Source organism: Typopeltis vanoorti, chromosome 5 (genome assembly GCF_054136105.1).
Source record: "Typopeltis vanoorti isolate ZY-2024b chromosome 5, IOZ_Tvanoo_1.0, whole genome shotgun sequence".
Taxonomy (NCBI): domain Eukaryota; kingdom Metazoa; phylum Arthropoda; class Arachnida; order Uropygi; family Thelyphonidae; genus Typopeltis; species Typopeltis vanoorti.
In genome coordinates this window covers 127052919-127068317 of record NC_143553.1, presented here as the reverse complement: position 1 = coordinate 127068317, position 15399 = coordinate 127052919, and the positions used below count along the sequence as shown (strand labels likewise).

General features: G+C 37.2%; 1 protein-coding gene across 1 annotated transcript in view; it reads left to right on the top strand.

The window, feature by feature from the left end:
• htt (huntingtin) overlaps nucleotides 1–15399 on the top strand; it is a 1164033-nt gene that overhangs the window by 1095096 nt on the left and 53538 nt on the right. Inside the window, exon 55 of the mRNA XM_090393484.1 lies at nucleotides 2000–2162. Coding sequence (XP_090249610.1) covers nucleotides 2000–2162 — 163 coding nt within the window. The remainder of the gene's footprint in view (nucleotides 1–1999; nucleotides 2163–15399) is intronic.

Genomic DNA, 15399 nt, shown 5'->3' with positions numbered 1-15399 from the left:
TTCAGACAATCTTCACTGGAAAAAATACTCTATTTGGTAATACAGTCACTGTACTTTTTACTCTGATACTTGTGTGTCAGAGTAAGAGTGTACAGTGACTCTTATGCAAGTGAGTTTTAGGCACTTGCTAATCTTATGATCATATTATTATTATTAAGAGAGACCTCCAGGGAGTCGAGGACTCATCGAGGGAAGCCGCCTACTTCATGCACCATCTATCATACTTGTTCTTGAATTCATTCATACTGCTAGCATACACAACATCCGATTGCAATCCATTCCAATCATGCACCACTCTATGAAAGAAAAATCTAGATCCCACCCCTTAGTGGCATTCTTTTTTTAGCTTTCAAGGATTCCCTCTTGTCCTTTCCCCACCTACCATAAAATGAAAAATTCCATCAACTCAAATCCTGTATGACCCTTTCAGAAATTTGTAGGTCCCAATCATATCACCCCACTTTCTCCTGTTTGCTAGTGTCTGCAGTGTGCAAACTCTCAATCTGTCTTTATAATCAATATTCCACACTCCTGATATCATTTTAACACTCTCCTTTGTATTCTCTCCACTGTATCAGAATCACAATGGAGACTAGACCTTTGGACAATAGTCCAGATGAGGTTTTATCAAGGCCTTGTAAAGAGGCAAATGACCTCCTTATCTTTACATGTCAAAGTTCATTTCAGCATTGCAATTATCTTTTGAGTTGTGTTTGTAGTCTTTGCTACATGGCCCCTGAACTTCAACTTCCTAATCTTCTAACACTCCAAGATAACTAGCCCAATCAGTTTCCTCTAGCATAATCCCACCAATGTAATACAACATTGGATATCTAATTAAGTCAAATTGCATGACTTTACATTTACTGACATCCATTTTCCCGTGTCCAAAATTCCAGTCTATTCAAATCATTCTGCAAGTACTGCATATCAGCTGCATTCCTGATTACCTTTGCATCATTTAGCAAATAGTTGTATGTCACCTGTCAAATCCTTCCCAGTGTCATTAATGTAGCGATTGAATACCAGTAGACCAAGGACTGATCCTTGTGGTACACACTGATTACCTTAAAATTTACAGACTCACATCCCCCATGTACCACTTTTTGATATGTGTCAATCAGCCATTCTCTTATCCATGCTAATATTTTATAATCCAAACCCATATTCTCCAATTTATGCAACAGTCTGCCATGCTGTATTCTGTCAAAAGCCTTATCTAAATCCAAAAGTATCATGGTGTATCCATTCCCCTTTTCTAGTTCAATACCATCATCATTATAGAATGTGAGCAAGTTGCTAAAACATGACCTTCCCTTAATAAACCCATGTTGTTCATTGCAAAATAGAGATTCTCTGTCAACCATGTGGTTAGCCGAGTGGCTATGTGCTTTGCAACCATATGCCTGGAAAAGGAGTATCTTTTCCAGGCATATGGGAAAGACACTTCGCAACCATATGCCTGGGGAAAGGCGTGTCCTGGGTTCAATTCTTGTCACCAACATGAGGGGCTTAGGATCTTTCTATGACATAGCCAAGTTAGTCGGTCTTGGGCATGGACAGCAGGGTTTTCCTCCCCAGTTTATCTGGGGTTTTTCCTCCCACAAACAGGCAAACCGGCCCCATGAAAACATGCAGATTACAGTCAGGAATACTCGAGTCCCAGCCATAGGTCTGATTTGTCAGTTATGCCAGTCCCAAGCCCAGATAAAATTTGGGGGGATTGAGATGATGCCGTACTTCCCTGTAAAAGGGGGCCTTACGGCCGTTATATCATCATACGCTATAAATAAAATAAATAACCCATTTCTGAATGCAAGCCCTAACCAACTTTTCCAAAATCTTCACCATCACTCCTGAGATACTGATTGGTCAATAGTTGTTGAGTTCAGCTTTCTGATACTAATTATTTAAAGTTATAAGTTTATACCATAATTTTAGTTATATAAAACAATAATAAATATCTGTATATAAAAAGATTCTTTTCCATTATGCATAGAATCAAACGTGGCTTTCCATTTGAAGCTCAAGTGATATGCCAGATATTGCCTTCGTTCCTCATGGAATTTTTTCCAGCTCAGGATGTACTCAATAAAGTGATTGGTGAATTCCTTTCTAGCCAACAACCCCATCCTCAGTTAATGGCTGGAGTTGTCTTTCAGGTAATATCTCAGTACAAATTATTAAAAAGTAATGCATGATAAAACATTGAAATGCATTTTCATTTATGTTATTGGGATAATACAGTATATGAATAAACAGGTAGAAAGTATTCATGATACAAAAGATATTTTGACCATGTTTGTTAATACATTTCTGGAGTGAAATGAGTAACATATGGAAAGATTGAAACAAATAATAATAATAACAAGAAAAATAAACATGAAATGTAGCTAATTGATCTAGCTCCTCCTAAGCCAGATGAATGAAATGAATGGTATTTTCACAATGCAGTACAAAACTGCATACAAATGATCAACATCTCTTCCCCCCCCCCCCCCCCGTGCGTGTGTGCATGCATGCACACACACACGTGCACATCTGTATGGAGTCTGAAGATTCATTCCTGGAAGTCCATACTAACAAATATTCATGCAATATCTATCATATCTCTCCATAAACTCATTTAGAGCACTTGTAATTGCATCTGGCAACCGTTTCAACCTCATTTATTTAGCATTCTCCAGCTAAAACCCATTCTTCATTCCCTTGCTAACCACACTTATAAAGCTTTTAAGATGACCCTTTGCTCTCTCCTTTCTTGTCATGTATTCAAAAATTTCTTCGATATCAATCCTATAAAACCCTTCTTAGTGACTTATACAGGGTGTTCGGGATAAATTTGACATATTTATAATCAATTATATTTTTCCGTAAGTTACATGTATTAACACACACTTCTCTTCATTTAAAAGTTTGGACCCTTCTTCATTCATATACAAGATGTCAGAAAGGATGGATAGCTGGAACCCACCTGAATCATGGAAGAGAATAACTTGTATCATGATGATTCGTGCCCGCCATCAAAATAAGGATATTACGACTGTTGCCCAATGCTCCCTGAATACAGTAAAAACAATCAGGCATGAACTAGAGACTTGCAATGGTGACTACGAGGATGTAGCAAGAAGAAAGATCCCTAGCAGACGATCTGATTGCGTTCGTACAGCAGAATTCCTCGCAAATCTGCAGGAACAGGTGTTGAAGAACCCTGGCATTGGAATTCGGGCTTTGTTCGTGGAGTTGCTAACTGTAGTCAAGCCCTGGATAACAAGGGTAGCCAATGGTAGGCCGTATGTATGGCAGCAGGATTCGGCCCCTTGCCACACCTCTGGGAAAAGTCAAAAATGGTTGTCTGAAAATTTCTACGACTTCACCAGTCCAAATGTTTGGCCTCCAAACTCCCCAGACCTTAACCCCATGGATTATTTTGTATGGGGCGCAGTTGAAAAAGACACCAATCGCACTTCCAGTAATACAAAAGCCCAGTTAATGGATAAAATTAAAACAGTTTTTGCGGCCCTTCCCAGGGAGACTGTAGCATCAGCTTGTTCGAGGTTCCGAAGCAGAATTGAAGCTGTGATCGATGCTAATGGTGGTTATTTTGAGTAAATCTTGTTGATAGTATTGTAATTAACTCTGCCTGTAATGTTTTTTTGTCAATTCATTAAATTTAATAGATACAAAGAAGATTTTCTTTTTCCTTACGAAACTGTCAAATTTATCCCGAACACCCTGTATGTTTCTATTTCCCCTCTTTTCTGCCTATCAGCCGAACTATAAATTTTCATTTTCAGTCCTTGTAAGGAACATTTCTGCAGACTCATCGCCATCTTGCACACTCACTCTTGATCCTCTCTACAGCTTCCATATCCTCAATAAATTCAAACAACAATATCTATGTGCAGTAGTCCAGATGTGGCCATATCAAAATCTTATATGGAGGAACAATAAACTTCTCATATCTACTGATTATTGTGTTTCTTAATATCCAAAAGATCCATTAATCTGTTTTGGCTACTTTTGCAAATTATGAATATCCATTCCTTCTCTCCATCATTATTGAATGCCTTGGTCATCAGTTTCCTGTCATTCAGTTTCATCAATATACATCTTTTCATTACATGGTGCATAACATTACACTTTGCCATTGAACTGGTAACTAATATCATTTACCCACAATGTCAGTATATTTAAATCAGTGGTGTCTATAACATCAATCACAATTGACCATTTGATCACAAAAAGATTTTTAGCCAATTACCATATATTCACATATTCTTCTTAAGAGCAATTATTGAGACCTGTTAAAAATTTTTGCAGTAGAATTCAAAGGGAAACAGTGTTCATATTCTTATAACATTACATCCATTCTTAAAAATAATTTTGCTTGAATGACCACTTGATGGATTCAGCTGGATGGGTTTTCATAACTTCCTTTCCCTGATGATCATTGCCTGAATATCATCTTGTAGTTGCTATTTCCAAGAATCTCACTTGTTTGGTTGATATGGTATTTTTTATAATTCTTCTGCTGCTTCCAATTCTTTTCCATGAATACTTGTATTTATTATTATTACAGCCTGCATGGAGTCGGCAAACCCATCGTGGGAGGTTTATTCAACTGACAACATATTTATCATACTGAATCTTAAAATCCTTAACACTCCCTGCATTAACAACATATTCCAGTAAAGCATTCCATTCACTGATAGTTAATCATCATCATCATCAAATTCCTGCCATGTACCCTCAAGGGATGTACAGGATATGATAGTACTACATGAAAAAAATTACATCATTATTAATTTCCTATCTACAATTTTCCCCAAATCAGTCTGTTACTTGTCAACACATCATCAGATCTTATATTTCTATCGTCTAAAGCACTTTGTACCGTATCTATCCACCTATATCTTGGTCTTCCTCTGGGTCGTTTTGCTGCCAATCTGGCAGAGAACACTTGTTTTGCTAATCTTTCTTCACCCATTCTGTTTAAGTGACCATACCACCTGAGATTAGCTCTGCTAACGCATTCCTGGATGCTGACAATGTCAAGTTCTTTCCTAATATCCTCGCTTTTAATATGATACTGCCATTGATGCCATCTGTTCACGCCTATAATCTTTCTCAGGACTCTCATATCTGTGGTCTCTAGTCTTTAGTCAAGTGTTTTACTTCTGACCCAGCTCTCAGATCCATAAGTTAAAACTGGTTTGAACACTGTCTTGTATACAGCTAATTTAGTGTTCCGACTAATTTCTCTCTTATTCCATATGAATTTATTCAATTGACTTCCCACCATACCAGCTTTGCTGATTCTGTAGTCTATTTCTATATTTAATTTACCATCTTCAGTAAAAATTGTGCCTAAATAGCTGAAATGTTTTACTTGTTCCACAGGTTCTCCATTCACAACACAGTTGACATTTTCAATGATTCTGCTTATTTTCATTGTCTTTGTCTTTTTATTGCTGACCTTCATACCATATCTATTACAACAGCTATTCAATTTAGTCACAGAATCTTGCAGACTTGTAGCGGATTTATTTAGAAGTATAACATCATCCGCATAAAGCAAAGAGTTGACATTAACATCTCCAATTTTGATATCAGGTTTAATACCACATTCCTTCATAATGTGATCCATATAGATAATGAATAACAGAGGGGATAATGTACATCCTTGTCTCACACCAGATTTAACATTAAACCATCTTCCTGTACTTCCTTCAATTCTGACTGCTGACTCACAACTCAAATAAAGACTAAGTATTGCTTGATATAATGCCCCACTGACACCATATAACTGCAGCGTATTGTGAATAGCTTCTCTCTTGGCACCTTGTCATATGCCTTTTCCAAATCGACAAAACTTAAATACAGATCTTTGTTATATTCCCATGCTTTCTCGACTATTTGTCGTAAAGTGAAGATCTGATCCTGACAGCCTCTATTTGGCCTGAATCCAGCTTGTTCTTCACCAAGCTTTTCTTCCACAATTCTTCTCAACCGTTTCTCAAGTATACTTGCATAGATCTTGCCAGGAACACTCAGTAGGGAAATACCTCTGTAATTCTCACATGCAGTTTTATTACCCTTTTTATATATGGGTACTATGAGAGCTCTACTCCAATCATCGGGAATTCGTCCCTCTGTCCAGGCTTTCTGAACTATGCAGTGCAGCCACTGTAAGACTCTTATACCACCATACTTTAGCATTTCTGGTCGAATATCATCTACTCCTGCTGCCTTTCCACATTTCAAGCCTTTGATGGCTTTTTCTACTTCAAGTATGGATATGTATTCCTGACTGCATGCCTGGTCAGTATTTTTTACCACTGTGCTGTCATCACTGCTTGTTTCATTTAGCAGTTTTTCAAAGTAATTACTCCATACTTCAAGGATATCTTTTTCTCCCATTTTCATGTCGCCTTTATCATCTCTGACTCCTTTTACAGCACTCTTTCCTCCATTCCTAAGCTTCTTCAACAACCTCCAGAATATTTTGCCACCTTCTTGATATTTATTTTCTATATTCTTGCCAAAGTCCTCCCATGACTTTTGTTTAGCTAGTTTTACACAGTGTTTAGCATTCTTGCATTTGTCTCTATATTCTCTAAGAGCACAAGCTGACTTATTTGACAGGAGCTTTTGATATGCTTTCTTCTTTTCCTTCACTGCCTCTTTAACTTCCTGTGTTCACCAGGGAGTTCTGATTTTTTTATCCTTACAAACAACCTGACCACATGCCTCTCTGGCAGAATCAATCAATGTTTTCTTCAGAGTTTGCCACTGAATCTCCAAGTTTTGATTCCTGTTCTCAAACTCTTTCATTTTTTCTTCAATAATCTTTGTGTATTTTAGTCTACAGTTCACATCTGAGAGCTGCTCAACTTCATCGTCATCATCATCATCAAATTCCTGCCATGTACCCTCAAGGGTTGTACAGGATATGACAGTACTACATGAAAAAATTACATCATTACTAACTTCCTATCTACAATTTTCCTCCAAATCAGTCTGTTACTTGTCAAGACTCCAACATTATCAGATCTTATATTTCTATCGTCTAAGGCACTTTGTACCGTATCAATCCACCTATATCTTGGTCTTCCTCTGGGTCGTTTTCCTGCCAACCTGACAGAGAACACTTGTTTTGCTAATCTTTCTTCACCCATTCTGTTTAAGTGACCATACCACCTAAGATTAGCTCTGCTAACGCATTCCTGAATGCTGACAATGTCAAGTTCTTTCCTAATATCCTCGTTTTTAATATGATACTGCCATTGATGCCATCTGTTCATGCCTATAATCTTTCTCAGGACTCTCATATCTGTGGTCTCTAGTCTTTGGTCAAGTGTTTTACTTCTGACCCAGCTCTCAGATCCATAAGTTAAAATTGGTTTAACACAGTCTTGTATACAGCTAATTTAGTGTTCTGACTAATTTCTTTCTTATTCCATATGAATTTATTCAATTGACTTCCCACGATACCAGCTTTGCTGATTCTGTTGTCTACTTCTATATTTAGTTTACCATCTTCAGTAAAAATTGTGCCTAAGTAGCTGAAATGTTTTACTTGTTCCACAGGTTCTCCATTCACAACACAGTTGACATTTTCAATGATTCTGCCTATTTTCATTGTCTTTGTCTTTTTATTGCTGACCTTCATACCATATCTATTACAACAGCTATTCAATTTAGTCAGAGAATCTTGCAGACTTGTAGCGGATTTATTTAGAAGTATAACATCATCTGCATAAAGCAAAGAGCTGACATTAACATCTCCAATTTTGATATCAGGTTTAATACCACATTCCTTCATAATGTGATCCATATAGATAATGAATAACAGAGGGGATAATGTACATCCTTGTCTCACACCAGATTTAACATTAAACCATCTTCCTGTACTTCCTTCAATTCTGACTGCTGACTCACAACTCAAATAAAGACTAAGTATTGCTTGATATAATGCCCCACTGACACCATATAACTGCAGCGTATTGTGAATAGCTTCTCTCTTGGCACCTTGTCATATGCCTTTTCCAAATCGACAAAACTTAAATACAGATCTTTGTTATATTCCCATGCTTTCTCGACTATTTGTCGTAAAGTGAAGATCTGATCCTGACAGCCTCTATTTGGCCTGAATCCAGCTTGTTCTTCACCAAGCTTTTCCTCCACAATTCAGGCCAAATAGAGGCTGTCAGGATCAGATCTTCACTTTACGACAAATAGAAAAAGCCATCAAAGGCTCTCAACTGTTTCTCAAGTATACTTGCATAGATCTTGCCAGGAACACTCAGTAGGGAAATACCTCTGTAATTCTCACATTCAGTTTTATTTCCCTTTTTATATATGGGTACTATGAGAGCTCTACTCCAATCATCGGGAATTCGTCCCTCTGTCCAGGCTTTCTGAACTATGCAGTGCAGTCACTGTAAGACTCTTATACCACCATACTTCAGCATTTCTGGTCGAATATCATCTACTCCTCCTGCCTTTCCACATTTCAAGCCTTTGATGGCTTTTTCTACTTCAAGTATGGATATGTATTCCTGACTGCATGCCTGGTCAGTGTTTTTTATCACTGTGCTGCTCAACTTTTATTCGCTCTAAAACTTTCTTACATGTTATTCTTTTCAATATGAAATTCAATTTTATCCTGCTCAAGACTAAATAGTGATCACTTCCAATTTCAAGTCCTCTCTACACTCTGGTGTCCTGCACCAGGGAGAAAACATCACTATCAACAATAACATAGTCAATGAGACTTTTCTTATTCCTAGCCTCTTCTCTCCATGTGAATTTGTGCACATTTTTATGTTGGAACATGGTGTTAATAATAACCAGTCCATGTTCTGAGCAGAAATCCAACAGATATTGCCATTATTATTAGCTTTGCTCTTTTCTCCAAATTTTCCCAAAATATTTTTGTATGTCTCACAATCATTTCCTACTCTGCTTTTTAGATCCCCAACAAGGACCAACTTTTCCTTTTTCATTGTGTCAGTTGCTTTTTCTAAAGCCTCAAAAAATTCCTCCACTTCTACCTTAGTAGAATCTTCTGTGGGACCATAGGCACAAATAAGTCTCATTGTCCAGTTCCCCATTCTCATATTTGCCCACATTACTCTACTTGAGACTTCCTGCCATTCAAGAAGATTAGCCTCGTATTTTGTGTTGAATACTATGGCTACTCCTTCTTTTCCTTGATTGTCATTGCCTGAATATAACATTTTGTATTTATTGCTCAGAAAGATCTCACCAGTTTTGGTCTTTTTTGTTTCAGTCACCCCTATTATGTCGATCTAATTCCTCAGCTAGCTCCATTTCTTTGCCATTCAGGCTTCTTACGTTGATAGTACCGATCTTTAACTGTGGTGATGTTGAGTTGGGGTTTGTTTTCAGATTTGTTCCAGTGGCTGACTTTTTGCTGTTCGTCCTGGTTCCCTGGTGAAAACAACTGGGGCCTTGTTTAACCGGGCGACGCCCCATCCGACATGAAATTTTGTCATGTTGTACCATCATTTTTTATTTTGGTTTAACCAATAGAAATACAATTTGGTTGGCTAAATCCCAAATTGCCAACCCATCCTCATTCGTTCAGTATCAAAGTAGATACCCAACAGGGTGCACCACGAGAAGGTGAGGATTGGACATTAGGTCAGAAGCCCTGGTCGGTTCTCCGCATTCCTTTAAAGGCTATGTGGAGGTCTCTTCTCAGTTATACAGCTTTGACCCTTAAGCACCCCTCTTTTGTCTCATTGAAGCAGAATTTGTTTAGCTTGAGGAGCAAGATCCTAACATTGAGTGGTTGTTCAAAGGTTTACCGTGCAGTTAGTGAGAACATCAGCTGCTACAAGTCCATTTATGATGAAAAAAAAAAAAGGCTGTGCAAACAACCCTAGATACCTTTTTCAAGAAACTGACTTTAGTAGTAAGCTCCCTTCCTCCAGCAACAGAATAAGCTTTAATAATGGCAAACCGTGAGCAGACATATAAACACAAAATTAATAACGGAAAAAACTCGTAAAAAGATTATTTAATAGTATAATTTTCACAAAAATTATACTATTAAGCAACAGAATCAAATCCTGTATATATACAATACCCCTGTACTTTAATTCATGATTACAGTACAGGGGTATTGTTATTATTATTACTAATATTATTATTATTATTACAGTATTACACACTGTATTATTATTGCCCATATGAGCCATTATATTAGTATTATTACTGTATATGCACTGTTTATCAGGGATTTGAGTTACATACAAATCCAACCTAATGATGTTCTCAGGAACGTATCTCGACCATAACCTGGGGACTGCCTGTATATATATTATTTATATATATATATATATAATATTATATAAAAGTCTATTCAATTCTTCCTGAAGGGAATTAACATCAGCAGTGCTACTTATAATCCTCCCCAACTTTGCATCATTAGCCACTGTTTATTCTCCTTTTTTGAGACACTACTTCACCATACACAATTTACTGGTATCATTCAGAGAGCCAATCCATCTAACCAATATACTATCTGTTTCCATCCTCTGCAGTTTGTACACTAATTTATCATGTGGTAATCTATCAAATGCTTTTGCAAAATCCAAGAATATCACTGTAGATAATTCTTTTTTATCTAACACACTCATTATCCTATCATAAAATGCAAGTAAATTGCTAAAATAGGACCTACCTTTTACAGATCCTATGCTGACTATCATAAGGAATGCTGTGTCCATCAATCCAATCTTGTATTCTATTCCTAACCAATCTCTCCAACACCTTGACCACAACTGCAGTTATACAGACTTGTCTATAGTTGGAAACTTCTGTTCTGGAACCATGCTTGTGGAGTAGTACTATTTTACCTTTTTTCCACTTCTTAGGATCCCTACCCACTGCAAGATTTTCATTAAATAACCAGGTTGAAAGCATAGCTAATTGTTGTGCATATTCCTTAAGAATACATGATGATATTCATCCATTTTCATAGCCTTATTAACATCTAACCCAATCAATACCTAATACACCTCTGATTCTTTCACTTGAAGTTCTCCTTACACTTGCCTTCTATATATTGCACGTTAGAATTTACACCAGTATGATAAATGCTGATAAAGTACTCATTCAGTAATTTCACTATATCTTTTGCAACTGTTATTCTGCTGCTATGACTATCCACCAGTGTCAGCCTGCCATAATTATTCTTTCTCTTGCTTGCCATATAGCAGAATAATTTCCTTGAATTAATCTTGGCCTGACCAAGATTAATTACTGCACCTGTTCTTTCTTTACCATGCTCCTTACCTTCTAGCCTACTACACTCTATACTCCTTATGGATCTGATTACCACAATCTGTCTTGTTCCTCCTCCATAGCATTTTCTTTTCCAACATAGCTTGCTTGATTTCACTGTTCATTCATTTCACTCTTACTCTGTTTACTCACTTAACCCTTGATATGCAGTTATACATTGCTTGTGGCAGATACTGCCTTATGAATTTCTAAGCACTGTCAATGTCTATGCATATCTCATCTACCGAGTGTTTTGATGTTGGTCGACTACAGAGCTTCTCATAATCACCCACCTTGTAATTGCATATATGGAATTTTTGGCAGTAACTTTTTCTCATTAGCAAACTACATCTTGTGAAGTTATCCCCAAATCTAACACACTAAAGCATCTATGTTGGAAGTTTTTTTCACTTTTGGCAACTCATATAGGTAAACATGACTACTGCATTGCTTCAACCTTGGTATCACCTCTGGGTCTGGCTCCCACTGAAGAGACCTCAATAAAGGTCGAAACCAGTCTGGGTAGTGATCCTTCCCATAATGCATATCATTATACATGTCCACAAGGAGATGTGCTTTGCATTATGGGATACTAAGGCAAGTGATGTGAAACTTTGTCCACCTTTGTTACGAGTTGCCCCAGTCCTGAAGATACTTCAGGCGCAAACTTTGTTTGCTTACACTTGTATAAAGGATTAAACTAAATGTATAATTATACTAAAGCCTCTAGTTGCTTCAGTCAAATACTGCTTAAGATATTTCTCTCTCAGAAATTCAACAAACTCATTCTCATCATTCCTGTATGTACACTGTCTCCTTTCCAATCTATATTCTGGTTATTAAAGTCTGTCATCAGGTCACCTTCTTTTCACATTGCCAATCCAGTTTGCCTTAACATTTCATAATCAATATTCTCCATATTCTCTGGCCTATAACAGCATCCTATCAGTATGCTAGCCTGTTATTTTCAACCTCACACCACAAAGTTCAAAAGTTGCATGTGTGTTATCAACTTCCATACTTTCTGGATTCAATTCCTCTGCAATCATTAACAGTACTACTCCCCCCCCCCCACACACACACCTCTTTTCAAGTTCCTGTCCTTCCAGAAAATTGTTTATCCTTCCATTTCTATTCCCTACATCACATCAGCATTGATATGATGTCAGGAACCAAGTTTTACTTATATGAATTATCTTTTGCCATACCGATTCAATCAATACAACAAACTCAGCTATCTTATTTTGAATACCCCTTACATTTGTATACAAGCATAGCATTCCCTGCATCTTTGAGACCATTCTATCAGCACCAATGTTCTCTACTCTAGCCAGCATACCACACCTCTCTCTCTGTTCAGTCCAACCATGCCCTTATCCCTGATCTGATTCTGACTCTGATTGCCATTCATACTTGTCTCAAATATGCATTTCATCTATTTGTACTTCTGCAACTTCATCTGCAATCTTGTATCCATCTTCCTCCTTTTGGACAACTCATTTAGCTATGATATCCTGCTTTGCAAGTACTCTTTGATCATTAACTACATTAACTTCTTGATTCTGTGCCTTCCAACTAACAGTACCATTTCTAAATGCCAAACACCAAATCCATTTAAATGCAATCCATCAACTTTAAACCATTCCAACTTTCCTTCAAATTTACTCCACAAACTGAATCCCTTTTTGCATCACATAAAACTCAGCCATCTTGCCATTTTATGATCTCTGCTCCCCATCCCAAGTCACTATTGTCATTATCTGGGCAACTTGCTAATGATTTTTCCAACGGCACTATTATCCTTTACTTCCTCAAGTCTCTATCGACATTCCTTTCTTCACCAACTAAATCATTCTTGTCTACAGCTACCACTAATTTTGATGCCTGTGCTTTCCTTCTCTGCAAAGCATAAGATTGAGTCCCCATACAATGATATATGATTATCCTTTGACTCTTTCTTCATAATACTAACTTTGTCCTTCTCATTCACATTAGGTCTCTTTTTTAGATGTTTAATCTCATCTTCCAGATGCTTCATTTCTCTTTGCATTTTCACCAACTCTTACCTAAGCTCTACTACTATGGTTGTGACTCTAGCTCCCATTTCTAAATTCTCTAACAAGGCAATACCCTTTTCCTTCTTTTTGTTCAAAAGTGAAACAAATCTTTCCATTTTTCAGTGTATATAGTTGAAGCAATTTTCACAGCTCATCCACTGAGAAAAATCCAGAGCAAAATTCAATCTTTGTGCTGGAGATTTCAGTGTGGTTTTTTACAGATATCATTTTCAGAAAGCGGAAGCAAGAGGAACAAACAAGTAGCAAAAAACAGAAATAAACAAACAAAAATCTAACAATAAACACCGCTGAAGGACACTTGTATCCAGCGTGAAAAAATGAAGCACAATTATACAATAAAAAGCAACACTGTACACTATTTAAAAACACTTCCTTTAGCATAGTTCAAATATACAGCTACATTCACTTATGACACCAATTATGGTGGCTATCTTGAAGTCTGCTGATGTCAGGTTTGGGTTTGTTACAGCAGCTGATTTTTCATCTTGTAGCATGTCTTTTGGTTTAAGCCAATAAGACTACAAATTGGTCAGCTAAATCCCCTAATTTCCAGCCAATCTCCTTCATTCAATATCCAGGTAGATATGTGGAATTTATATGCAGAATTACAAACCATGCAATTATGACGAGCTGAGGGGATCAGCTTTCAGCAAAACCATGGCATTAGGTGGCATATCGGCCCTTGTAGTACAAGAATATAAGGGAATTATCAGCTCTTCTGACCAACCTGTTTAATTTAAGCCTCAGGGATTGGGAAAGTGCCACTGGAGTGGAACAAGGGTAAAATCGTCCCATTGCATAAAAGAGGCCAGTCAGCATCTCAGGAGTGGTGGTGAAGGTATTTGAGAAATTAGTGAAAGAGAGAATTCAGGACTGGGTGGGTAGGAATATGATACTCTATAAGGGGATAGCATGGTTTTGTGAAGGGTAGGTCTTTCCTAAGTAATTTGCTTCTTCTTCTCTCTTCCATCATCTATGTGGATGATGATGAGGCTGATTGAACTCTTTCTACTTCTGTCTGTCCCGGGAGAGTCTGAACAATTCTGTCCAGTTTGGTATCGCTTGTTGTGATTTGGTTTTCAGGTTCTCTTTTATTTTGTCTATCCATCTAATTCTGGGCCATCCTTTGGATCTTTTACCTTCCATCATTGTATTCAGGACTTTAGATGGTAGTCTTTCTGTTCCCATTCTGATCACATGGCCAAACCATCGCAGTCTTCTTTCTTGGATTTTATCTATTATTGTTCTTTCTTGTTTTAGTCATTTCCGTACGTCTTTGTTTCTTAGTCGATCCAGCAGAGATACTCCAAGTAATCTTCTTAGCCAACCCATTTCAGTAAGTAATAATTTTTTCTCTTCAGCCTTTTTGAGATTCCAGCATTCACTTCCATAGAGGAGTATTCGGAGGACCATTGTTTCATAGATTCTTACTTTTGTTACTTGTTTGATGTCTCTTGACTTCCATATTTTATTAAGTTGTCCAAAAGTTTGGGGTGCTTGACTGATTTGTCTGTTTATATCTTTTATAATTTCACCATTGTACTCAATAACTCCTCCAAGGTAGGTGAAGTTTTCTACCTGCTCTAGATTCTTACTATCAATTTCAATTTTCAGATTGGTGCTTCTTTTTCCTATTTGCATAATTTTTGTTTTGTCTATATTTATGTTTAATCCAGATTTTATACACTCCTCCTTTATTTTATCAGAAATTCACTGTAGATTTTCTTCTGTGCTTGCAAGTAATGCAATGTCGTCTGCAAATTTTAAATCTGTCACATTTTTCCCATATATTTTGATTCCGGAGTCTTCATGGTTTAAGGCCTTATTGGTTGCTTCTTCCAGTGTAAAATTGAACAGGTCTGGTGACAGATTGCATCCCTGTCTTACTCTGCTGTCTATGTATGTGGAACCAGTTGGTTAAGGTATCCTCCATTCATACTGCACTTTCAGATTTCTCATACAGATTCTTTATTATTCTTATTGTTTTGTTGGGAATTCCAAA